General features: G+C 40.0%; 1 protein-coding gene across 1 annotated transcript in view; it reads left to right on the forward strand.

Moving 5' to 3' along the window:
• Nucleotides 1–8166: 8166 nt before the first annotated feature.
• The window catches only part of UBE2U (ubiquitin conjugating enzyme E2 U), a 43836-nt gene continuing 25194 nt past the window's right edge, over nt 8167–26808 (forward strand). The window contains exons 1-5 of the mRNA XM_044236428.1: nt 8167–8481; nt 10257–10338; nt 12371–12463; nt 16346–16443; nt 22314–22434. Of these exons, the coding sequence (XP_044092363.1) occupies nt 8416–8481; nt 10257–10338; nt 12371–12463; nt 16346–16443; nt 22314–22434 (460 nt within the window). The 5' untranslated portion in view covers nt 8167–8415. The remainder of the gene's footprint in view (nt 8482–10256; nt 10339–12370; nt 12464–16345; nt 16444–22313; nt 22435–26808) is intronic.

Raw genomic sequence — 26808 nt, forward strand, 5'->3', positions numbered from 1 at the left:
TTCCATCATTTCCCTTCAAAACGGCCCTAATAAACATACGCTAAATAAAAACAGCTTCAAGACACATCCCTAGACATCCCTCGACCATATGTCATCCTTTAGACCCCCAAGCCGATTGCCACCTCAAAGTTTCTCCCATGATGACATTCTGGAATCATCCCTGGGGGCAACTGAGAGCACCGTGAAGAGGTATATTAAATCAATATATGTAAAGGAAGCCTAGAATAATTACATCTTTTAAGTGGTTCCCTACTCCCCCACCACACACACACATACACACTTAGTCACAGTTGTATTTAGATAATACGAAATGCAGTATCTCTCAACAATTGGTGTCCCCATGTGGGGAATGAATAAAAGGGAGACCTTATCTTCCTAAAATATTTGAGGGAATGTCAAGTGCCCAGCAGGTGCTGCATTTCTTCATCATCAACCAAAATCCACTCCTAATGGGATTCTGAGTACTTGCCCAAGGTAGGGTGACCAACTGTGTCAGTTTGCCAGGGATCATCCCACTGTTAGCACTGAAAGTCCTTTTTTCCAAGAGAGTCCCCATGGGGCAGGGGCTGGGTGGTTCAGTCAGTTAAGCATCTGCCTTGGGCTCAGGGCCTGATTCCTGGGTCCTGGGATGGAGCCCCACTTTGGGGGGGGTGGGGTGGGGGGGAGGTCCCTGCTCAGCAGGCAGTCTGCTTCTCTATTTCCCTCTGCCCTTCCCCTGATCATGCACATGGGCACACACACACACTCTCTCTCTCTCTCTCTGTATCTCTATCTCTCTCCTATGCTCTCTCTCTCTAAAATTAATTAAATAAAAATCTTTAAAAGAGAGAGAGAGAGAGAGCCCCTATGCTTAGGCAAACCCAGACTCTTGGTCATCTTACCTAAAGCAAAGAATGATGTGAAATGAAAGCCAGCATGTACGCGTTCCAAGTTCCTCTCTGTCAGGTAGCCACAAATTCTGATATGAATAGTGTTCCAGTGGCCCCCTGCATTTCAGGTGCCTTAGGGGGAGAGACTGAATTATTCTGTAATTAACACAGTTCTGAAATTTGGGGGAGCCTGCAACCTCAACTTTACAAAGGGGAATGAAACATTTCTTTGAGCCTAGGCTTTTATAAGCTAAAAAAAATTTTTTTAATGAGAAATTTCAGGAATTCAAGTTGCTCAACTATGCTGCCCACCTCTTTCTTCCTGTTTGATCTTTGAAGATTAGCATTCAGTATTTTTCCTGACATTTATATTGAGGAAGGAACATAAGATTATTAAAAACAGAGAAACTCAATATTGGGAATGCACATCAAAAGGTCTTCAAGACAAAGAAGGGATCAGATGATTGGAAACCAGAGTTACTAGAAGCATGTGTGCTGCACTTCATTTTCTAGTTAACAGCGTAACATACGTCAAAATATGATTTAAAACACTTCTCACAGCTGAGCTGACATTTGGCGCTCCTCGGCCTTTTTTTGTTCTTGAGGATGGGGGTTCAAATCCAAATGAGGTTAACACTTTGTACTGGTACATATTCCTGGTGGATGAGGAAAACAGTCTTTTAGTTTAAGTAAAATGAAAACATCTGTCCAAGTCCTGAGGGAAAGAATTGTTTTTAAAAAGAGGGGGAAGGGATGCTTGGTTGTTGAAGCTGGAAGTAACCTCAGTAACTTTGCAAATGTTAAATAATCACACTGCTCATTGTGTCCCTCACCTAAGATGGTGAAAGTTTGTGTATGAGCCTTAGTTCAGTCTTAATTTTTCAGATATCATACTCTTTTTACCCCTTAACACTGTCTAAAGCCATATGGTAATGTCTAGGAATTGGTTTCAAGTTCTTTCCATACTGATCAGGGTAAACCCGGCTCGGTAAGTGACTGAACTTTTGCCACATAACTTGTCTTGGTCAGAAGTTGGATAAGTTGTATTAATAATAATAATATATAATTGTAATTAATACAACTGTATAAGTTATATTAATAGCCATTATTGGATAACAAAATACCACAGACTTAATGTTTTAAAATGATGCCCATTTATTAGCCCACAGTTTTGGTCAGATCTGGCATGGCGTGAAGGAATTCCCTGTTCAGGTTCTCATAAAGTGTTGGCCAAACTGAGTTCTGATCTGGAGCTCAGGTTCTCTTCCACGATCATGCATCTGTAGCAGAATTCAGTAGCTTCTGATTGTAGATCGGGGCCCTGATTCTTTTGCTGGACTTTCTGTGAGCAAGAGACCACAGCAGTTTCTAGAGGCTGCCCACATTCCTTGCCAAATGACCCCCTCAGTTTTCAAAGGTAGCAGAAAAGAATCTGCTTCACAAAGCATCCCTCTCACACTTTAAATTACGGACTTCAGGAAGAGCCCAGTCCTTTTAAGAACTCACCTGATTAGGTCAGGCTCACCCAAGGTGACCTCCTTTTCTTAAAGTCAACTATGCCATATAACTTAACTGAAAGAGTACAAAAATGCATCATATTCAGAGTCCTGAGGATTATGAAGGGGGTGGAGATCTTGAAGGTAAGGTCATCTTAGAATTCTGCCCGCCATAAGAAATAAAATGCAACATTTCTTTTTTCAATCCTTTAGGCTTACTTTTAGGGGGAAAAGACTGAGAGAGAAAGCCCCAAAAAGCATATAAAAGGACTTAATAAAATTTACTCTCCACTTGAAAGTACCAAAGCAATAAAAGTTAATGTAAAAATAATTATTCTGTAGTTGGTATACTTTCTCTGAGCAGCAGGATTCTACATATTTATCTATAAGTTACAGAAGTCAGACTGAGTTCTTAATGAATATATAATCTAAAAGACAAGTCAGAATTCACATTCAGTTAACAGATTTATAGTGGGCCTTTATTACATGTCAGGCACTATATTATTGTACAGTAATGGCCTAGCTTTCTTGGGTTTGCATTTTAGCAGAGGAAGACTCAGAAAGCAAACAAGTAGGAACACAGTTGGAAACAGATGCACCCAAAATCACACACACACACACACACACACACACAAAATAACAAATATGCCAAAAGAAAAATTTATTGAGAGTAGTGATAATTTTTTAAAGAAGGACGGAGACTTCACTTGGTAGAACATGAGACATTTGAGGCTGGGTAGCCAAATGGTTAAAAACATGGGATCTGGAGCTAGATACCCTGGGGCTGCCTCCTGACTCTGCTGCATTCCAGCTCTGTGACTGTGTCCCTCCCTCTTCTGCAAAAAGTAGAATCATAATAGTACCTACCTTATAGAGTTGTTTCTGACTATGAAATGAATCCCCCCAGAACACTGAGAACGGTGTGCCCAGCACGTGGTAAGCACGGGTGTTGACTATCAGTCTGGCCCACCAGTGACTGAGGGGTTGGCAGCCATTACTGCCGTCAGCCTTCACAATGATTCTGAGAAGTGGGTGTCGTTACTGGCCACATCCTACAGGGGAGAAAATGCAGGTACAGGGAGGCTAAGTAACTTCTTCAAGACTCTGCTGGCTATGCAGACATAGGTATCTTGGGACACAACCGGGTCTGTCCAAGAGCACACATTCTTTACCCAGACTAACCAATGAACTACGACAGTGGGAAGGACTACAGATGGGATTTATTTTCCTGAGTGTGCTGGTTTATCTAAAGCACAGACCCCCCACAACAATGCATCTGATGAACAAGGCAGAGAAGGACATGGCTCAGGAATGAGATGCCAGCAAGGCATCCATGCTATCATGTATGGGGAAATTTTATTAAAACATGTGCCATTATAGATGGAAGGTGAGTCCATGCGGAGAAAAACATTTTCAGACAGGCCTCTACTTAGAAGTTTGCGATTTCAAGGGACTCGGATGTCCAAACAGCTGATGCTACTCGTCTCCAGCCCCTGCTGCTGTTAATGCAAGAAGCAAATCTAGCCCGTTGCTACCCCCGTGCTCCATGCGGGCACACGTGTGCACACACAGATGTGCACACACATCTCACTGCCACCCTTCTCCAAAGCCCCAGTTCCACTTATCAGCTCAGGAGCCTCTGTAACTAAAACCCATCTCCCATCCACACAGGAGCTAAGCTAATTGTAAAAACACAGGATGTTGGCCCGCCAGTGAGTACAACTGTGATCCCGTTTACTTAGTACCGCCAAATACAATAGAGCCAAGCCCCCAGAGGCAGACTAGCAGGAAGCTGTCTTTCCCAGAAATTTCATTCCCAAAACGGGTCCAGGAGTTCTAACCGCTTTATTCCTGAGGCCCAAAGGTTGCCGACCTTTCTAAGTGCTTGCACCTTCTTCTTGGTGCCCTGGGGGTTGTGCTTAAAATCTATGCCCTGCCTGCAGCTCTCCAGCCCCTCTGCTCTGTGGGCTCCTACTGTCAGTGATTCTTTTGCTCTATTGTCTACTTTGTCATTATCCTCCCAACTTGAACCTGCGACGTAGCCATGGAGTGGACAACCTCCTCTAAATCACCCACTGCCCTGCATCTCTGCAAACCCTTTCCTCTGCTTATGTCTGGTTCTGTCACAGAAGGGTCACTCTCCTGACCCCCAATGTTTTATCTGCTAAGTTCAATTCAATCAGCATAGACTGATGCCCCTCTGAGCCAGGTGCTTAGTGCTGGGAAAGCAGTGATGAAAAAACAAGTGTCCATGCTCCTTGCCCTTAGGAACTTATATTCTGGTAAGGAAGAAAACCCCAGAAGCAGATCACTTCAAAATAATGTGGCAACGATCTACAAACATGTGCCCAGGTTAAATGAGAACACAACCCATCCTGGTACTTCAGGAAGACTCTGAGAAGGAATTTATGTCTTTTGACATATGTGACAGCTGGTTAGCCAGATAAAGAAGAGGAAGAGAATCTAGGTAGAGAGCCTAGGCACGATGGTATATACAGGGAAGAGACAAGCAGCTCAGGGATGCTGCTTTTTCAAGTGTGAAGCAGAGTGAGCATCAGTAAAGAAAACGTTGATGGGGGGGCGCCTGGGTAGCTCAGATGGTTAAGCGTCTGCCTTTGGCTGAGGTCGCCATCTCAGGGTCCTGAGATGGAGCCCCACGTCAGGCTCCCTGCCTCGCAGGGAATCTACCTCTCCCTCCGCCTCTGTTGCTCCCCTTGCTCCTGCTTTCTCTAGCTCTCCCTCTCAAATGAATAAATAAAATATTAAAACAAAACAAAACAAAACAAGAAAAACGTTGATGGGAATAATAGCACGGGAGGTTTAGTAGCACCATGTTAAGAAGCTTGGATTTAACTCTATAGTGCATGGTTTCTTAAGCTTTTTATGTCACAGGCTAGGCTACACTTAATGCATCCCATGATCCTGTCCTACCAAAAAAAAAAGTCTATGTGCACACATGTACACATATACACATGTATACACATATAAGGTTGCTCACGATTTTAGCCCCCCAACACCGCCAGAAGTCAATCTACATTTAAAACCCTGTAGATGAAAGTAGGGTAAACTGGGGTGGTGAGGGGGATCACTTGCACTATTTTCAGCAGAGAATTACCATGTTAGTTTACATACATTACACAGAGGTGTCATGACATGCAACTCTGGAGTAAAGGAGTGTTGTATAAAGATGTTCTGTGTTCTAGCAAGAAATAACAGGGCTGTGAGCTCAGGCACTGGTGATAAGGCTTGTGAAGAAGCTAGAAAATCATGAGTCATTGAAGTTGAGTCTCGAGGACGGAGTCAGAGGGGCCTTCAGATTTCCAGCTTGAGAAACTGAATGAACAAAAGGGAATAGAAGGCTAGTGGAGAGGAGGAAAAGTAATGAGTTTATTTTGGGACATTCTGAATTTGAAATGTCTTTGAAACAGTTGGTGAAAAACTAGGCAATTGAGTTTACTAGGCTGAAGTCCCGAGGAGAGGTCCAGCAGGGGTCATATGAGAGCCTACCAAATTGATTTTCATTGCATTAAAGTACATTATAAATACCAATTTCTAGAAATTCAGAACAAAGAACGTTTTAATTTTACCTTTCTCTTTGACCTTAACATAATTTCCCCTAGAAAAAAACTTTAATTTTTGTTTGTTTGTTTGAGAGGGGGTGGGAGGAGGGAGAGGGGCAGAGGGAGAGAAAATCTCGAGCAGACTCCATGCTGAGCGTGGAGCCCAACGTGGGCTTGATCTTTCAACCCTGAGATCAGAACCTGAGCTGAAATCAAGAGCCCGACGCTTACCAACTGAGCCACCCAGGCACCCCCAGAACAAGATTTTGAAGAAATAACAAAAGATCCTCCATTTACTATCACAGTTTTTCCCTATTAGCGTCAAAGGAGCCGCAGGACCACTCTAATATCATCAAGAAATTAGCTAAAACCCCCAAACTGGGTGCATTCCCTTCTCACCGAAGTGCCCGTCTTCACTTTCACCTTACACTCATAGACCTACATAAATCCACATTAAAATCTAATGGATATAAAAGGCAGCCAAAAAAATTCAATCTTGGATCCTGGTTGATGTTTTCATAGAAAAAACTCTTTTATAGTCAGTTTTATGAAATATAGACTAAAATAATTTTATTGTGCCAAGATGTCAGTAAAATTAATTTATTGCTGGGAATTTGTAAGCTATCATACCCGGACACGGAATTGAACATGGAGCCTTCTAAATGATTTCCCCCACAATCCATTCTCCACAAAGGGAGCCAGAGTAATTTTGTAAATGTAAATCAGAGCGGAACTCTGTCTCTCTCTCTCTGACTTAAAACCATCCACTGGGTTCCCATTGCTATTCAAATGAAACCTAACCCCCTCCCCCACCAGCGTGTTGAGCCCCACTCTAATTACATCCCACTACCCTTTTCAAGCCCTCTGTGATTCCTTTTTTAAGCCCTGCTTTTTCCTGACTAGAACTATTGTGTTTTCATCTTCCTGGAAGTATCTGCCCTCCATTTGATAAAGCTGGCTCCTTTTCATCTTATCTTCGAGGTACCCCCTCAAACTCCACTCCTGACAGAGGTCTTCCCTGACCACCATGTCTAACCTTCAACTACCTGCTGCACTCTTGGTCACATTACTCTTTTATTGTCCACGTGTCACTGGTCATGTGTTTTTGTTTCGGATGCTTGTTTCATTTTTGAGTGGTTTACTGTATACTGGAACCATAAAGGCAGTCACTTTATTTGAATTGTTCCACAGTACATAATTATAATAAGTCGTTAATATTTGTGGAATGAATGAACTAATTGAACTGACAGTTTCCATAAAATTAGTAAAACAAATAAGCAACCAAAAAGCACTCTGAACCATGTTGCCCATTTCTGCAGTTGGCACTGGTAAATGAACACCTTTCAGTAGCCCCCTGCCTGCTGAAGAAGACAATAGGCAATTGTAATCCAGCGTGATAAATGCTAATTTAGAGGAAGTAAAATAGAAGTTCCTTTAGGATCACAAAAGAGAGGAACCTAATCTTGTCTTAGAGGATGTCCGGAGGAATCGTGGGCAAAGTTAAATCAAAAGATGAGTGAAGAAAAGTGGGGGGTAGGGGGTGGAGAAATGGTGGAAGGGATGTGGTAAATGTCTAGGCAGAAGGAACAGCAGGAGCAAATCCCTGTGGCAAAAGATGGGAATCTGAGACATTTTAAGTACTTCTCTGTTCCTGGAACATCTTCCCAAAGTAACTGTAGGGTACGATGACATAATAATGTACGCGAATGTATTATGAATGGTACCTTGCTATGTAAGTATGATTAATAAGCTCAGACTTGGACGTAATGATCACTTATTATCCGATCGTTCCTGGTATTCAAAGAACAAGGAACGCATTTCAGAGAAGGACTTCTGAAAGAAAGACCCTGGGACTTCACCTACCCTCTACATTAGTTGGGTACAGTCTACGGTCTCTGTTGATGGACTGAGTCGGCTTGGCGTGGGGCCGGGAGGGGGCGGGGATGTTGCTTTGACAACGGATCCCACGCCTGTCAAAGTGAAACGGTTGGACGATTGGCTGCGAAGGTTTCCAGAGGCCTGCCCCCCGTCGCTGATTGGATGAGGGGCGACGAAGCTCCGCGGCTTTCCCGGAGGGTCCTGTTGCTTGGCAACCGCTTTGCGACCTCCGGCAAGGCGGGCACCCAGTAACACCTTCACACCTGTGAAGCGTAGACTACACCGACTAACGACCTCCTCCGCTGCCTCCGCTTTGACCTCTCGCGCCCGCTTCACGCACGAACAACACGAGTTGTCCCAGGTGCTGCTCCAAGTGTCCGTTTTCCTTCTGGAAGTCTCAGCTGGGAGGAGTCAGAGGAGGAAAGAAAGTCTCTGTTGTAAGTCCAACTTAGAGCCGTTTACCTTGGGAGGACAGCGTTCTGGGGCTCTAGAAAACAAGTAGATGAGGTGAGTTTGCTCACCTAACTCGGAGTGGAAGAGAGACCTATAAACTCAGACATCTGTCCCAGAGTAGACGCTTGGGACAAGTGCCAGACCCTTTGCAGCCTTATCATGTACAGCAGAGCTTACTTATTGCTGGAGAGAGACTTCCAGGAGCTGAAGGAGAACAACTTTAAGGTGAGTGCTGGGAACTTGGAGGGATGTGTCTCGTTGGGGTACGAATTTTTAAAAGCATTTCAATCCGTGTTTACTCTGTAAGGCATAATTTAGTTAAGCTTCATTTACCACTGCAGTTTTGTGCTTTAATGAATTGATTGCACCATTAACAATCATCTTATAAAAATAAGAATTACTATGATTTCATAGTAATAAGAGTTAAAAATATCGAGCATACTGTGCTGAGTAATGTATGTGTATTTAAGCCCTGACTATCTGGTAGTGACGGGTAGGTGCGGGGTAGGGCTCATTAATTACAACATTATTAAATAAGGAGTGTGGTGTTTGTCCTACCAGAAACTTAAGCCCCAGAAAGGTTCAGTAAATATTTGGCCCCAAGCTTCCATCACAAGCTTCTTCTTCTTCTTCTTCTTTTTTTTTTTTTAAAGATTTTATTTATTTATTTCACAGAGAAATCACAAGTAGGCGGCGGCGGTGGGGGGGGGCAGGTCCCCCGCTGAGCAGAGAGCCCAATGCGGGGCTTGATCCTAGCACCTGAGATCATGGCTTAACCCACTGAACCACCTAGGTACCCCATCATAGGCTTTTCTGATTCCAGACCCCTTGCTCTTAAGTCTTAAGTTCTACTACTTACTGTCTACTGCACTTTTCACCCAATGCTATCATATATAATACAGAAGTGCCTTTCACTTATAACTTTGACACAGAGGAAGGCTTTGCCCAGAATGCCACCACAGTGAGGTCCACAGGTGCCACAGACTGGTGTATCACTTATTCTACAGAGAATAAAAAACAAAAGGAAGAGGGAGGGAGTCCTTCAGAGGAAGACAAGAGGGAAAGCCACCTTAGAGGGAGGGCGCACAGGGTTACCAACTGTTGCTTCAAGTGTGCTTCCCTGGCGTTCTTCTGTTTCCACCCCTGCTATAGAAGCATTGTCTTCTCTGGATGTCAGGAACAGTGATTGAGTCTAATAAAAATCGCAGGCATACCAACCTAACATTTGATGTTGTTTGTTTCTGCTCTGCCTGCACTCTGTGGTTCTCTTGTGAAAGAGAATTTGATGAAGGAAGTGATACATGACTATAAATAATGTAGATAATAGAGATATAATGTTAATCCAGACGAGCATTTAACACACTTAATACCTGTGTGGTTGGTTAGAGATAGTTGTTGACTCTATTTAAGTGTATCCCTCAGCATAAACGATAAACTTTTCCATGAAATACAGTTTTGTCCCTCCATTGGGATAGAACGATAAACTTTTCCATGAAATACAGTTTTGTCCCTCCATTGGGATAGAACCTCAAGCATAGGAAAATTCTGTTATTGTATACAAGCATAATTTTGGAGTTGTGTTTTTCTTAACGAAAATTTTCTACTTCATGCCTTCCATATGGCATCCATATAGTTCTTTTGTTCTTTAAAGCTTTGAGGAAATGTATCTTTCCAATTATTTCTGTGTTTTCTATTTGGAATCTTAAATTGCCTATTGATTATATAAGCCACATCTCAAGCTTGACTTTGTAGTCCCATTTGTGATTTCCATGCTTATGATTTATTTTAAATTTACCATTGTGTGTGTGTTTTGGAATCTACCTTAATTTCTATGTAAATAAACAATATATAATATATGACATCTCCCCAAATCAACAAATTCATAAATTTATTAGGAAAAGAAAATGTGGAGTTTATGGAATTCACTGTAACTTGACATCTGATTTTCAAAGCTGTATATTAAATATTTTCTTCTGCTTTGATTTTTTTTTTAATTAAAGGGTATTACTGCCTTTCCTATATGTGAAGATCTAATGGAATGGGGAGCTGATATTGAAGGTCTACAGAATACATTTTGGCATGGTTTGTGTTTTCGAAATCAATTTACTTTTTTAAAGTCTTTATACCATTATTAGCTTATCTTCTTTACATGTATAATAAGGTTACAATATATAAATTCTCTAGAATTCTAAAGGTATTCACATGTTGTTTTTTCATCATGTGGCTTAATTTCTTGCCATTTGTTAATGTAGATGGGAATTTTAGATTTGAATTTTTATGCCAAATTTTAATGTTATTACACTTTTAAGAAGCAGACACAATAAAGCACATCATTTGGGAATATCGTGTAAGTTTTCTATGAAATCAGAGAAGAGCTATCAAAATTCCTACTTGCATAAAAATCCCAGTTATCTCTCGTTTTTTTCCTCCATGATTTTTCCCAAAATTTTCATAAATCAAATTCTCAAGAAGACTGGGCCACTATAACCTTTAATGACCATACACTCTTTCTTTATGGATTGACAAAATAGAGTTGTTGAGTCAAGTAGGGGAGAAAATCTAATATGTGCTATTAATGGATCTTAAATGAAATGCTGAGAAGACAGTGATTAGTTAATTTTGCCTTGGAAGGTCAGGAATGCCTGTCTTCTCAAGGAAGTAACATTTGAGTTGAATCCTGAGGAATGGGTAAGTTTGTCAGGTTTGGAAGGAGGGAGAGGAAATTCAGTCTGAGTTAACAGCATGGTAAAAGCTTATAAACAAGAAGACAATTCTAGAACAGTGAGTTCAGGAAATATGAGCAAAACAGTGAAAGGGGCAGGTGTTAGGGGGTGGAAAGGACTGGGGGAAACAGGCTGAAAACACAGTGGAATTAGATTATGAGCAGACTGTCTTTTTTCCACTGTATATTTTTTTCCTGCTTTGTCAAAGATTTGACCATAGAGTTGAGGGTCCATATGGGCTCTCTACTCTGTTTCACTGGTCTGTGTGTCTGTTTTTATGCCAGTGCCATGCTGTCTTGGTGATCACAGCTTTGTAGTAAAGCTTGAAATCAGGCAACGTGATGCCACCAATTTTTTTTTTTTCAACATTTCCTTAGCAATTCCCTGTCTCTTCTGATTCCATACAAATTTTAGGATTATTTGCTCCAGCTTTTTGAAAAATACCAGAGGAATTTTGATCGGAATGGCATTAAAAGTATAGATTGCTCTAGGCAGTATAGACATTTTAACAATGTTTATTCTTCTGATCCAAGAGCATGGAATGGTCTTCCATCTTTTTGTGTCTTCTTCAATTTCTTTCATGAGTATTCTATAGTTCCTCGAATACAGATCTTTTATCTCTTTGGTTAGGTTTATTCCCAGGTATCTTATGGTTCTTGGTGCTATAGTAAATGGAATCTATTCTCTCGTTTCCCTTTCTGTGTTTTCATTGTTAGTGTATAAGAAAGCAACTGATTTCTGTACATTGACTTTGTATCCTGCCACATTACTGAGTTGCTGTATGAGTTCTAGTAGTTTGGGGGTGGAGTCTTTTGGGTTTTCCATATAAAGTATCATGTCATCTGCGAAGAGAGAGTTTGACTTCTTCCTTGCCAATTTGGATACCTTTTATTTCTCTTTGTTGTCTGATTGCTGTTGCTAGGACTTCTAACACTATGTTGAACACGAGTGGTGAGAGTGGGAGATGGAGAGGAGAGGGGAGCTGAGGTAAATTGGAAGGGGAGATGAACCATGAGAGACTATGGACTCAGAAAAACAATCTGAGGGTTTTGAAGAGGGGGGGTGGGAGGTTGGGGGAGCCTGGTGGTGGGTATTATGGAGGGCACATATTGCATGGAGCACTGGGTGTGGTGCATAAACAATGAATTCTGTTACACTGAAAAGAAATTAAATTTTTTAAATGAGGGAAAAAAAGATTATGAGGAGACTGTTAGACTATGTAGAGGACTTTATGTACCGTATGATCCAATTTACTTCTAAAACTCTACGGACCTTGAGGAGTCTAAGCTAAAGAGAAACATCAGAAAAAAAAAAAAAAAAGAGAAACATCAGATTTTAATTAATCAATACAACATTACACTTTAGCAAAAATATTTCTTTCTTTATTATAGGATTATTCTTCCAACTGACAATAAATTTTACATCACAGTACAATTGTGTGCCTCCAGTTGTGAAATTCCTAACAATTCCTTTTCATCCAAATGGTAAGCACCAAATGAGATTTTTATCATTGGGGCTCTGTCCCTATTATCCTTGTTCCTTATAAGTGTTTGATAATGTTTCTAAAAACTTTGTTATGGTTATATTTAGTAAGCATGCCTATTGGGGAAAATACAAAGAGGCGGAAAAATGTTATCACTTTGAATCGTAATTCAGAGAGCTATTCCTCTCAACATATAAATAAATTTATTTGCTTTTTACTATGTATATATTTCTTCCACATAGTTGAAGTATTACATATGAAGTTTATAAAATGACTTTTTTTAAAAAAGATTTTATTTATTTATCGGGCAGAGAGAGGGAGATCACAAATAGGCAGAGAGGCAGGCAGAGACAGAGTGGGAAGCAGGCTTCCTGCTGAGCAGAGAGCCTGTTGCAGGCCTTCATCCCAGGACCCTGAGATCATGACCTGAGCTGAAGGCCACCCAGGCACCGCTAAAGTACATAAACTTTTTAAAACTTCTCTATAGCCAACAATGTGATAAACAGAGACAAAATATGTTGACTTTTGCAAACCAAGGTATAATAATTGCAATGTGTGAAACAGAATATCTGCAACATATAAAGAACACTTAAAAATCACTAAGAAAAATATAAAGCAATAGAAAAACAGACAAAGGTTATAAACAAACACCTGATAGAGGAAACATAACAAAAATAAACATAAAAAGATGTTCAGCTTCACTAGTAAGAAAATAAATGCATATTAAAACAAGAATTTATGATTCATTGCTTATGCTTACAAAATGTTAAAAAATTATCCAATTTTAGTAGGGATGGGCAAACACTAGGTGGGTGGGTTTTCTGATATAATGATGACCTCAGTGTGACATTTCTGGGAAGCAGTTTGATAGTTTCTAATCAGCTATAAAAGGCAAATAGCCCTAAATCCCTGTAGTACCATGTTTATAAATTATCCATAGAAATACTAGCACAGGTGTGGAAGAGTATGCATACTATTTAAAGGTGTTTGTTCCCAGTAATGATGTTGGAAATAGGGAAAAGGGGAGTAATCTCAGTGTCTGTTAATATAGGAATTTTTAAGTAAAATATCCTACTGCTGTGTACATAACACGGAAGAAATAAAAAGCTAGACTTTTTGGTCACTGCTATTCCTAGAATATTCACTACCTGGCACATAGCTAGTACTCAGATATATTTTCATAAACATGTCAAGAAATGTGTTGGTAATTTACTATTAAATGAAAAAAAACCCTCAAAGAATAACACATAAGATATAATTCCATTTAATTAGAAAAACTACATTAACAGTCACACACACACACACACACACGTGTATATGTACATTTGTATAGACCAACTGGTGGATTTTTTAAAAAATTTTATTTATTTATTTTGGAGAGAGAGAACACATGTATGCATGTGCACACAGACGGAGAGGGGAAGGGGGAGAGGGAGAAAGAGAATCCCTGAAGCAGATTCCATTCTAAGCACAGAGCCTGATGTAGGGATTGATCTCAAGACCCTGAAATCATGACCTGAGCCAAAACCGAAAGTCAGATGCTTAACCGACTGAGCCACCTAGGTGCCCCTAGACCAACTGGTAATAACTCTAAAGAGTGGTATTAGTAGACAAGGAAGCTTTTATATTTTACTTTATATACTTTTATGTACTTTTTTCTAAGTACATTATTACTTTGTAACTAAAACCTATTTTAAAGGATAAAATTAAATTTATGGTACTCAATTCATTGTGTACATTTGCTATTATTTGTTTAACATAAACGTAAGTGGAATTACTGGTTAAATGTAGTGAGAGGTGTTGGTGTTCTTATACCCTACTCCTTACGTCTTCCATTTCCAGAATAAAAAGAACCTCTGTCTCTAGGAGGAAAAGTACAGGAAACTTGTGATTGCTCTTCTTTCCCTCCCTCACTCCTTGAGTGACTTACCTATTGGAAAAATAGGGAATAAAAATTGAACACATGTGGCTCAGCACTTTCTCAACACTTTCTTTCCAGTTTCAACCCATTTTCCTTCAAAATGGTGCCCTCTTGCTTTCTCCAGGAAGGAGACAGGCAAGCTTTCGGTTTGGGTGTTAAGTTCAAATCAGGGCGCTTTTGTGGAGCTCAAGTAAAGCCATTGATCACATGCATTCTCCATTTCAGTCTTACCTATAGTAGAGTTGGTGTTTTACTTCCATCTTTCAAAAGTTAGGTCTGTTTCATTATATATGAGCTTGGGAGGAGGGGAGTGTTATTTATTAGCCCCAAACTCCAAAGGATGGCTCTATATGGTTCTAAGTCTTTACATACGTAAAGCCAGGTTGCCTTTCGGGATGTTATTTACACTTCCACCAATAACTGTGTATAAAGCCCTCATTTTAGCACTCCAAATCTGGGCATTGAAACTTCAAAGACATTTTTTTTCCAATTTCATAAGAATGTCACTGTTATTTTAATAAGCACTTCTTTGAATACTTGTGAGTTGAACCATTTTTTTCATGTCTGTTGATTGCATTTCTTATTTTGTGAACCATCAGACTTAACAATGTTATTATATTGTATTAGATATTGCAAATATTTCCCTTTGTCACTAATTTTTAAATTTTTCTTATGCTGGTTTTTTTATATATGGGATTTAAAAATTTTTATGTAGTCTTATCCTTTGAGATTTTTGCAGTTACCTTTAAACTTAGATGACCCTTTCCCCAAACAAAATCAAATCATCATTTTAATTTTTTTTAGTTATTCCATAGTCTTATTTTTCATATTTAACTCCATTCTTTTTTTAAAATAGTGATTTAATTAATTTGTTAGGGCATAGGCCAAGCTTCTCTATATCTTTCCAATCTGTGTATAACAGAACAAAGCTGGCAGCGTGGTTTCACCATCCTCAATGTGCAAGTGTCATTTCTGGATGTAAGACTTTTACTCTGGGACTGTTTCCAGACAGTGGGAAGGGAAAAAAGATAAAGAGGGCAAAGCAGCTTCCTTCAGGAAGTATGACCTAGAAGTTGCATGCTTGCTTTCTGCTGATATCCCACAATTACAACTTAGTTACATGGCCACATCTTGCTGGGGAAAATATGGGCAACCATGTATTTATCGAAAACCACACATAGGGTGGAGACAGGGGTAGGCATAGTGCTCCTTATTCCAGAAGAGATGGAAGGAAGGAAGCCTAAATACTAAAGGATAATGAGTAATTTGCACAGCACTTGTTAATGCCATTGGTTGATAATCTTTTGCTGCTGAGTCATAATTGCACTTTTAACATACAACAATTTTAATACATAGTAGGATTTGTTTCTAAAGGCTCTTATCACATTAATCTCATGTCCCACCCTGCGGTTCTAATTATTGTAGTTTTATAGTACAGTGTCAAATCAAACACCTCTTTTTACCTTTTAAAAATTTCTTTTCAGTTCGTAACTTTTTATTGGGAGATTTTTCTATTAGAGTAGAAATGTTTCTCTTAGTCATTTACAAAAGCTTTTTTTATATATTAGTAAGACTATTATTGATAATGATAATCTGTCATTTAGGAAGATTTGCTACACGTCAGGTACTCTATTTACTTTATTTTTTAATCAGTGAAGGAAGGTACTTTTATGATATCCCCATTTCACAATTTAGGAACATGAGACCTAGAGAGGTAAAGTTAAATTGTTCAACATAGCAGAGCTGACAGGTGGGGGAGTCAACATGCAGATCTATGTGTGTCTGAACCAAAGTCCATGCTTTTAACAGCTATACTCTATCAGCTGTCAGTCACATTCATTGAAGATACTTTTTCTGCTTTGTCTTTTGCTTTCTGATGTTGCCTGTGCTATTTTGATGTTCATAAATTTTAAATAATAATTGTATTATATGTGTCAATATTCATATATTACTTTAATACAGTAGACCAAAATACTGGTCGGGCCTGTATAGATTTTTTGGACGACCCCAATAAGTGGAATACAAGCTATACTTTGAGCAGCATCTTACTAGCCCTCCAGGTAAGAACAGATTAATATAATGGTCTCTTTAATACTTTCAGTTCTCCCAGTTATTCAAAATATAAGGAGTGGGATGTGCAATGAATATTTAAATGATTGAAGGATTTGAGTAAACTTATTTAAATCAACAGCATTTTACGCCAAGGCTATAAAGTGGAACTTAAAAAGATTATTGTTTTAAAATGAAATTGGTAGTTCATGCCCTTTACAGTGAAGGAATATTTATTTTATTTAAAAAAGAACTTTATGATTTCAATTGTAGAAATTTAGTCTCAACCTTTCTTTTGGCTTCTAACTTTATAATACTGGATATGATCTTTCCTCATTCATGAATCTTGCCTTCCTCAGAAAGGTGAATCAGATGACTACAACTTAAAATATTCAGCTTTATTCTTTATTCCTGACAGTGCTAGCTACTTGCTCTTTTATAAACTTTCATATCAAACTCAGTGAATTATTCTTTAATTCACTCATTAAGGCAGAGATTTTTTTCCTCCCTGCAGACTGATGCCTGTTTCTGGAATGGCCCTTTGCCCCCTTGATTCATGGTCCTTAGAAGCATGCCTCAGTAGTTCTGTTATTTCTGACCCTCCAAAAAACCTCCTTTCTCAACTGGTGCTAAAATAAATTATTTCAGTGCCACTTGCTTTGACCACCTATAATCAGGCTCAGCGATGTTTCTGTGGACCTACTCATTATTAATAGTATCTGAAGATAAACTTTTAAATTTTTGTTATTTGGAATACTTACAGAATGAAATATTCTGACTCAATTGAATTCTCTCAATCACATAGAATTATAATACAAATGTTTTCTTATTTTTGAAAAAAAAAATTTCTGTCTAGTCATCTTAGTGTACTGAGAAAAGCAATCTTTTTTTGAGATTAAATGTTCAAACTTATTCTTTCATTCATTCTACAAATATGTATTGTGCACATGCCTGTGCTATGCCATGTTTGGGGAGAGACATTGGAGCAAAACTGTAAAGAATTGAGCAAATATGTGAAGTTGACCTTTTTGAGTCCTTCAAACTGAGTCATATTCCCATCTCTTCTACCTGAATTAGGATCTTCATTAAGAATAGTAAAACTGTGGGGCACTTGGGTGGCTCAGTGGGTTAAAGCCTCTGCCTTCAGCTCAGGTCATGATCCCAGGGTCCTGGAATCAAGTCCTGCATCAGGCTCTCTGCTTGGCAGGGAGTCTGCTTCCCCCTCTCTCTCTGCATGCCTCTCTGCCTACTTGTGATCTGCCAAATAAAAATAAAAAAAAAAAAAATAGCAAAACTGTGGGGCCCCTGGGTGGCTCAGTGGGTTAAGCATCTAACTCTTGATTAGGGCTTATAAGGGTCATGATCTCATTGTGGTGAGATGGAGCCCCACATCAGGCCCTGTGCTCAGCAGGGAGTTTGAGATTCCCTCTCCTCTCTCCCTCTCCCCACACCCAACCCCCTCGCAAGCATGTACGTGCTCTCTCAAATAAATAAATCTTAACAAAAAAAAGGGGGGGAATAGTAAAACAATGTATTGAGGCTCAGCAGGCAGTCTGCTTGGAATTCTCTCTCTCTCCTCCCTCTGCCCCTCTCCCAACCCCATTAATACAACTTATCCAGAGCATGCTCTCTCTCTAAAAAAAAGGGGGGGGCGGGAATGGAAAGGAAAAGAAAATCACTGATAGTCATAAAGAAAAACCTGAACCCTACTATGATTATCATTTCCCTCTAATGTTTTCTCCCATGTTTTTGTTTAAAATCTTGTTTTAAAAAAGTTGCACATTCACTGCAGGTTAGCCTCAGTTCTATCGCCTGACAAAGAATCTACTTGTTCTCACACCTGGGCTTCAGACTCTCCCTAACAGCACTGTGGAGCCCCACTCCTATTATATCTTCATACTGTTCTTCACTCACAGTGCTTGGTTCAATCCAGGTTATAAAACATTTATAGAGGGTCGCCTAGGTCATGATCTCAGGGTTCTGGGATCAGGCCCCACATCTGGCTCTCAGCTCAGCAGGGAGTCTGCTTCTCCTCCTCCCTCTACCTCTCTCCCTGCTCATGCTCTCTATCTCTGTGTCTCAAGTGAATAAATAAAATCCTTTTAAAAAATTATAATAGAGTTCTCAATTCTAAAGTTACAAACCCAAGCAAGTCTTGAACCTTAAAAAGTGCTCAGTCCAGTTTCTGATTGGCAATCCATTTTCTCCTTCCCTCTTGCTCAGTCTGGGAAGCAACTGCATACATTGGAAGAGTCAGGGCCAATGAGTCCTCCACTGGGGTGCCTTTCCTGACCTTTTTCAGAAGTAGAATAGATGCCTTTGGTGTTTGAGGGATTTCTTTTGTCTCCCACCTACTTAGTGGTACTCCAGGCAAATTTCTATCAGAGGACTGTAATATTGTAATGCACATACTGTTTTCTTACCTGCCTTCCCCTATTAGACTACAAGCTCCTCAAGGTCAGAGAACAGGTACAATTCATCTCTGATTCCCCAGTACCTACCTAGAACAATGCTGACAGTAGATGTTAAGTAACATGAATAAAAGAATGAACCTGAATTTTTTACATTGTTCCAAAATATGGTTTATATGTATAAATTATTTGACCTATTTATTTTCCACTTATCATTTTATCTCAAGTAATTTTCAAATTGCTGCAGTTACTATTTTAATGATTATTTGATACTCCTTTCAAGGTCATGCTGCCCAGTAGAACTTTCTACACTGATAGAAATTTCTAATATCTGCAGTGTCCAATATAGTAGGCACTAGCCACCAGCTACTGTGCACTTGAAATGTGGCTAGTGTAACTAAGGAGAACTGGGTTTTTCATTTATTTTGTTTAATTTCAATTTAAATAATCACATATGGCTGATACCTGCTATAATGGACAGTATACAGGCAGACCATAATTTCTGAATATCTCCCTTTGAACAATAGGTGAAACATATGTATAATTATCACATTGTTATTCGAGGGAGTGGCATTTGAAATAGTGCTTAAAATATTTTAGTCTAAATATACTAATCATCTCCTCCTAAAATTTTTATAATCTTATAAAAGATTATAAGAACACTTGTACTTCAGTATTTAGTGGAAAGGTAAATAGCAATACCATCCATAAAAGGAATTCCAAATATATGGGCTTTAACTAATTGGAAATTACAAATTGTACCTACTGTTGCAGTTTTTACTGATGCTCCAGTTTTTTGTCCTTGCCCTCTGGAAAGCTGCTTATGTTGTTCTACACTGTTATATGGCTAATTTAAAGTTGGACCTTGGGACACCTGGGTGGCTCAGTCAGTTAAGTATCTGCCTTCGGTTCAGGTTCGGTTCATGATCCCCGGGTTCTAGGATCCAGTCCCACATCAGGCTCTCTGCTCACTCACTATAGAGCCTGCTTCTCCCTTTGTCCCTCCCCCTGCTTCTGTGCGCACTCGCTCACTCTCTCTTTCTCTTTTTCTCTGACAAATAAAGTAAGTCTTTAAAAAGATAAAAGTACCTTTTCTTTTTACCATTGTAGTAGGGTGTTCGTTTTAATTTATTCATTTTAATGATTCATTTTAATATATTTAAGTTCTTAAAAATCATTAAGTATACTTAGTAGCTTGTATAAACATAATATGAAAAGGTCTTAGACATAGTGTCAATGCAAAGACTATTGAATAAACTTTACCAGATGTGCCTCTCTGAATAGGATTATTACTCCAGCCAAAGACTAAAACTTATTCTTGAAGATAAGTTTCATCTGCTTCCTGCCCGCTTTGACAGGTATAGTGCAATCCACACTGAATCCTTATTTAAGCAACTTAGAATATTCTTGGAGATATAGCTCAAATGTGTTTTCCAAACAGAAAAACTCAATTAACAGCAGTAAATTCTTATTGCCTTTGAAATATCAAATGTCACATTATTGCTTTCATTAGTGATGACTGCCATCATTTCTATGACACTTGAGTCACAGTTATCCACTTTGACCTTCATTTACACTTAGGTATTCTGGTAGTTATTATTTGGGGTATACTAGTTTATGTGTTATAATATTCAAAATACTGAAATTATTGAACAAATACTTGCAGTTTGGGAAAATAATAGTTTTGAGGTGCTAGATAAACAAGATTATGGTTTATCAGAACTATTAAGTTTTGGTTACTACTGGTCCCCTATTTTGTCCAGATGCACATATACTCTAGCAGGCAGAATTTTATTTTATTTTGTTTTAAGATTTTATTTATTTGAGAGAGAGAGAGCACAAGCAGGGGAAGGGGCAGAAGCAGATTCCCTGCTGAGTGAGGAGCCTGATGCAGGGCTCAATCCCAGGACCCCATGGTCATGACCCAAGCCAAAGACAGAGGCTTTACCAACTGAATCACGCAGACAGCAGGCAGAATTTTAAAGATATCTCTCCAAGACTCCCATCCTCTAGTTATTTAATCTAATCTACATACTGCTGTAAAAGGGCTTTGCAGATGGAATTATGGGAAGGTTATCCTGAACTATACAGGTGTACAAAGTAATTATATGACCCCTTAACAATAGAAGAGGAAGGTGGAAAGAGTGGAAGGAGAATGGCTGTGGCAGGAGGGAACATCAGAGAGATTCCAAGTATAAGAAAGATTTTTCATACCGTAACTGCTCTGAAATATAAGGGTCCAGGTATAATTTGCAAGGGACCTCTTGGAGCTAAAGATAGCACCGGGCTAACAGCCAGCAAAGAAAGAGGGACTTCAGTCCTACAAATGCAAGGGACTGAATTCAGCTTACAGACAACACTAATGAGGTTGGAAACAGACTCTTTAAGAATCACTGATAAGAGCCCAATCGGCCAACACTTTTTTTTTTTAAAGGTGTGTTGTCATTTTTTTTTTAATTCATTTTGACAGAGAGAGAGAGAAATCACAAGTAGGGAGAGAGGCAGGCGGAGAGAGAGAGAGAGGAGGAAGCAGGCTCCCCTCGGAGCAGAGAGCCCGACGCGGGGCTCGATCCCAGGATCCTGGGATCGTGACCTGAGGCAAAGGCAGAGACTTTAAGCCACTGAGCCACCCAGGCACCCCCGGCCAACACTTTGATTTTATTATTTTTTTTAAGATTTTATTTATTCATTTGACAGAGAGAGATCACAAGTAGGCAGAGAGGCAGGCAGAGAGAGAGAGAGGAGGAAGCAGGCTCCTCGCTGAGCAGAGAGCCCAATGCGGAACTCGATCCCAGGACCCTGAGATCATGACCTGAGCTGAAGGCAGCAGCTTAACCCACTGAGCCACCCAGGCGCCCCCGGCCAACACTTTGATTTTAGTCTTACTAAATCTGGGAAAGAGAAACCAGACTGACCACCCCAGACTTGCCACCTACAGAAATGTGAGACAATGAATTTGTATTATTTTAAGCTGCTAAATTTGTGTTAGTCACAGCAGCAATAGAAAACTGTAGATACCAAATTCGTTCAATGTTCTGGAGAGATGTTGAAGTATACATAGTATACACAGCCTTATTACATACATTTGTTTATCCATGGCCTAAATATGATCTTATGTTAAAAATTAAACTTGTTTTTTAATGGAAATGTTTCACCGATTCCTAATGTTTAGTTTCCTTTCTATATAAATTGAATTTAAGTTCACTTGATAGAAAGGAATAGGCTAGAGGAAGGAACTTGTAACTTGCTTTGATCCCAGTGTTTGGCTCATGTATGTGCAGAATAACACCAAGATAGACCAAGTTTCTTGAGACTAGAATCTATGTATCATTTGTCTTTGTGTCTGTCTCCAAATGGATACATAGTAGCCATGCAATAAATGCGTGTTACTGTTGTATGTGTTGGCTTGTCTTTCTACTCTAGCAAAAGAGTTTACTTTAAAAACTTAAAAGTTTTTTTTTTTCCCATAGGTTATGCTTTCTAATCCAGAGCTAGAAAATCCAGTGAATTTGGAAGCAGCCCAAATGCTGATTAAAGATGAATCTCTGTATAAACAAGTAGTTCTAAGACTTTTCAACCAACCATCACAATGTAAGAGGTGCTTTTTTATTGTTTTTTTGTCAATTATTTGTTATGCATTTATAGAAAATAAAAGACCTAACAAGTAACTATTACAAAAGGGACTATTTTCTGTATCCATTTAAGTAATGAAATCGTACTAAGATTTCTCCTATTGTACCTCTTTGTCAAGCTAGTCAGTTATCACAAAGTCAATCAAAAAGTGGTTCTTCTTTAAAGATTATCAGTGATCATAAGCTTAGTATTTTTAAATGTTATGGTCATATGGATGGGTGGTGCTGACTGAAACTTATTTCCCCATCATAAAGATACGACATCTGATTTTAACCCTTTGATCTATAATGGATATTTCCCAGATTTCCCGGCAGGAGCCCAGATCTTACTGAACAGCGACTCCTTTCCTTTTGCTTAACAAAATGTTCAGCTTTTTGTTCTGAAGAGTTCACCCCCAAGATATTCCTTCTAAGAGTCCATGTAGAAATGACATCTGAGGCTCTTCAGTCTTTCTGCTTTACTGATCAATGTTTTTTTTTTTTTCCTTTTGATACCCTTGTTTTGTTCTCTCTTATCCTGCCAGTGACCTCTTCATGACTTAGCTCAGTGTCTCTACTGCTTCTCTGTGCTTTCTGCAGTTAGCAGGATAATGCTATTGGTTCCCTGTGCCCAGAGGCATTCATCACAAATGAGGGTTGGGGCCCAAGTGACCCATAGTTCTTTCCTCTCTGTCCTGCCCTCCTTCCAGCCATGCACAGCAGCCAGGCGTAGTAGCTGTTATTATTACCTCTCTAATAGCAAGCCCTGCTGTTCACTCATTCTGCCAAACTCATCTCTCATGTGCTTTTTCTTCAGATGTCCCCTGTTTCTTTCTCCAGTCCCCTTCCAGGGCATGCCAGTCCATTATCTAGGGCTGTACAGTTGTGACCAAATTCAAGTGCTCCTCTAAAGAGCTTTGCATCTGATGGAAATCAAGCAGTGTTGATCAGGTATCCCTTTTGGTAACTTCAAACATGTCATGCTTGTCTTGGAGTCCCTCAAACATTCCCTGACAGTTGTGAAACTGGTTTGTGCACAGAGGAATCCTATTGCTTGATTCTGACCACATTTCTGACCTCCCAGAATACTGTAGCATCCACTACTGTGTCCTCTGTGCTCAGTTGCTATTTGTAGAATGGATAAATGAACAATTTATATCACTTAATCCTTCATTGAGCCCTGCAGTACTATCATCATAAAGAACTATTCTATAGCAAAGCTATATTCTTAGTCTGGCAAGTGGAAATTTAAAAACTGGTTTTAAAGTGTTGTCTATAGTAAATGATTCTGTGCAATAGATTTTGGGTTTAGCCTGCCAAAAGGAAGGATGAGAAAGAAACTGAAGAGAAGTCAGCCCTTCCTTTGTCCTCCTGCCTAGTGGATGCCATCCTTCACTCCTTTCGGTTCTCCAGTTGTACCATCAAGTCAGATAGAAAAGCTGCCCCAACTGCCAAATCATCTCACAGATGAACAAGAGCAATTAGTACTTTGGCAGGTTTTCACTACATTCTTTAGTTATAGTGGTGAAATATGTAGAAATCCAAGACAGCAGTAATCAGCCTGCTTGCCATCTCAGCCCGACTAGGAGTGGTAGCCTCGGGTGCCATGAAGAGAGTGACTTCCTGCAGCTTCCAAGGGAAGGAGTGTCCATGATACAGCAGGCGCGACTGCTCGGGGGTAGGGGAGAAGTTGCAGAAAATGTGTGTACCCTAAATTAGATGGTAGTCTACAACTGTGTGGATTTCTGTGAAAAAATTGCATCCAGTGAGAATTACTTGTAACAACTTGAAAAAAGTTCTCACTAGAATGCTGCAAGAATCACCCTTCATATAATTTCAAAATGTTAACAAAGAGATCTAGAAAAAGCATAAAGGAAATTACTACCTTTTTAGATAACACAAAACTGGAACAGATAGTTAATTGTATAAATGAGAAACTCAAGAGGCAATGAACTATCATCTCTGTAGGCATCGATTATAGACCAGAACTATGTCCTCAGGGTAGTGTCTGGTTGTATTCTATAAATACATAAATTCTATAAAACTTTAGGGAATAATACATAAAAATACATAAGTTCTATAAAAATTTATAGAATTTATTTATAGAATGACCAAATGAAATATATCTGTAAACTTAGATCCTGATTTTATGTCCTAGTTTACACAGGCTTTCACATACATTTATTCATCTGATCCTCTGCTCCTTCCTCAGTAGGAAGTGGTTGGCTTGAGGCCACAGAGAGCAAGCTGTAGAACCAGAACATCAGCCTAGGCACTGCCCTTCCCTGTGCCTCCATATTTAATGGGATGGGCATAAAGCATTCATTTGGGATCAGAGGATTAAAATCTCCAAGTAAAGAATGGGAGAGGCCTGACTTGATAGCAGAACTCTATGAAAAAATTCTTACGGAGCTATTTGATCACCAACTTAATGTTATCCACTCACAGAAAGTGCCATTCCACGGAGCATGTGTTGTACGGTAATTCTGTGCTGCTCTGATGTGCTGGGCCTTCACCTGGAACACCGGCTTGCTCAGTGTGGAGCATCATGTTTCCTGAGCTGAAGAAACCGTGTATGTCCAGCGAGTGGAAGAAATGACCCAAGGCAGTTGTAAAAGCTGTTTTCAAATATTTGAAGGACTTTCATGTAGAAAAGGGCAATTTCTTCTGTTGTCTCAAAAAACCTGACATAGCTACAATCAGCTGCACCTTCTCCAGGCCTACTAGGTTGTAGCCACTATAGTCCAGAATCTGCAGGCTTAGCCCTGCCTTGTGCTAGAACCTATCTTGACTATACGGGGGTCTTTTCCCTCATCATCAGTGGTCTGGAATTAATTTTGTTGCCCTAAGCCTGAGTCCAGTGTTTGGTATGCAGATATGCAAATGCCTCTCCTCCTCAAACATTCTATAATGTGTTGTTTGCCTATCTTGAGCAGCTAGGTCTTCTCGACCTTGGTGTTTTGACAAGAACACACCGAGCTCTGAGCTCAACCTGTAAGGGCCTACTTAGCCAGAGCGAGCCATTTTGTTGTTTATGCAGTAAACGTAGATTGAACCTGCCTCTTCCTCCCAAGAGGAAAGCGCTTAGAAACAGAACTGGTGAAATAGGACTGACCAGCCCCTGATAACGGAGCCCACATACAAGGACGTGTCTGGTCAGGTGGAAACGTCCAATCAGTAAAAGCGTACGTATTACCTCCCTATCTGCCAAGGATGAGCCAGGCCAGGTGGAAACGTCCAATCAAGGCAAAGTGCACGTATTACTTGCCAAGGAGTGTGAGCCCCGCCTATCAGGTGCCAGACAAAGGTGCTGATTCCAGCCAAGGTCATAGGCTGAATTAAATGACTATCATGGGGTGAATTGTAATTCAATTGGCCACCTGTGTGTGGCCAGGCTCAAACACATGGCCTTTACTCTATAAAAGTTAGTCTGTGAGACTGGGAGGGGTCACCTTTTTGCAAGAGACGGCCCTGGCCAGTCAGTTTGATTCTCGATGCTTGGCGCGAAATAAAGCTTTGCTTGACCTTCGCTTTGTATCAGTCTCCTCCTTTTGTCTACCGACCCTTTCAAACCCAGCTGGTGGAGGTCCCGATGACCTTCCCAAATCCTGTCATCCTCTTTTGGACCTGGAACCCCTCTCCCTTACTGATAGTGAGGGTGCTCACATATACCAGACTGCCTGGGACAGCCCCGAGATAATTATTTCTAGCACACCCTTTGACGCTGTGCTCCAGTTTGCATAATAAATTACAAAATCCATTGGGTGCCTGATTGATTTGTCCTATAAGCAAACGCCATAGTAGTTACAACATCCCTGGTGGTAACACCCATCCAGGTCCCAGCTGGCCAAACAGGAAGAAGAATTTTCTAAAAATTCAAGTTGCTTAAGAATTGAGAAGGTCAGGGCGCCTGGGAGACTGTCATTATGTGTCTGCCTTTGGCTCGGGTCCTGATCCCAGGGTCCTGGGATCATGCCCCGAGTCACATGGGGCTCCCTGCTGGGCGGGAAGCCAGTTTCTCCCTCTCCCACTCCCCCTGCTTGTGTTCCCTCTCTCGCTGTGTCTCCCGTCTGTCAAAACAATAAATAAAATCTTTTAATTAAAAAGCACTGAGAAGGCTTGGGGCACCTGGGTAGCTCAGTGGATTAAGCCTCTGCCATTGGCTCAGATCGCGATCTTGGGGTCCTGGAATGGAGCCCCGGATCAGTCTCCTTGCTACTCAGGGAACCTGCTTCTCCTTTACCCTCTGCCTGCTGTTCCCCCTGCTTATGCTCTCTCTCTCTCTGTGAAATAAATGACTAATCTAAAATTAAAAAAATAAAGAGAAGAGAAGGCTACCTTGGAAGGTAGAATC

The sequence above is a fragment of the Neovison vison genome, chromosome 2 (assembly GCF_020171115.1).
Source record: "Neovison vison isolate M4711 chromosome 2, ASM_NN_V1, whole genome shotgun sequence".
Taxonomy (NCBI): Eukaryota; Metazoa; Chordata; class Mammalia; order Carnivora; family Mustelidae; genus Neogale; species Neogale vison.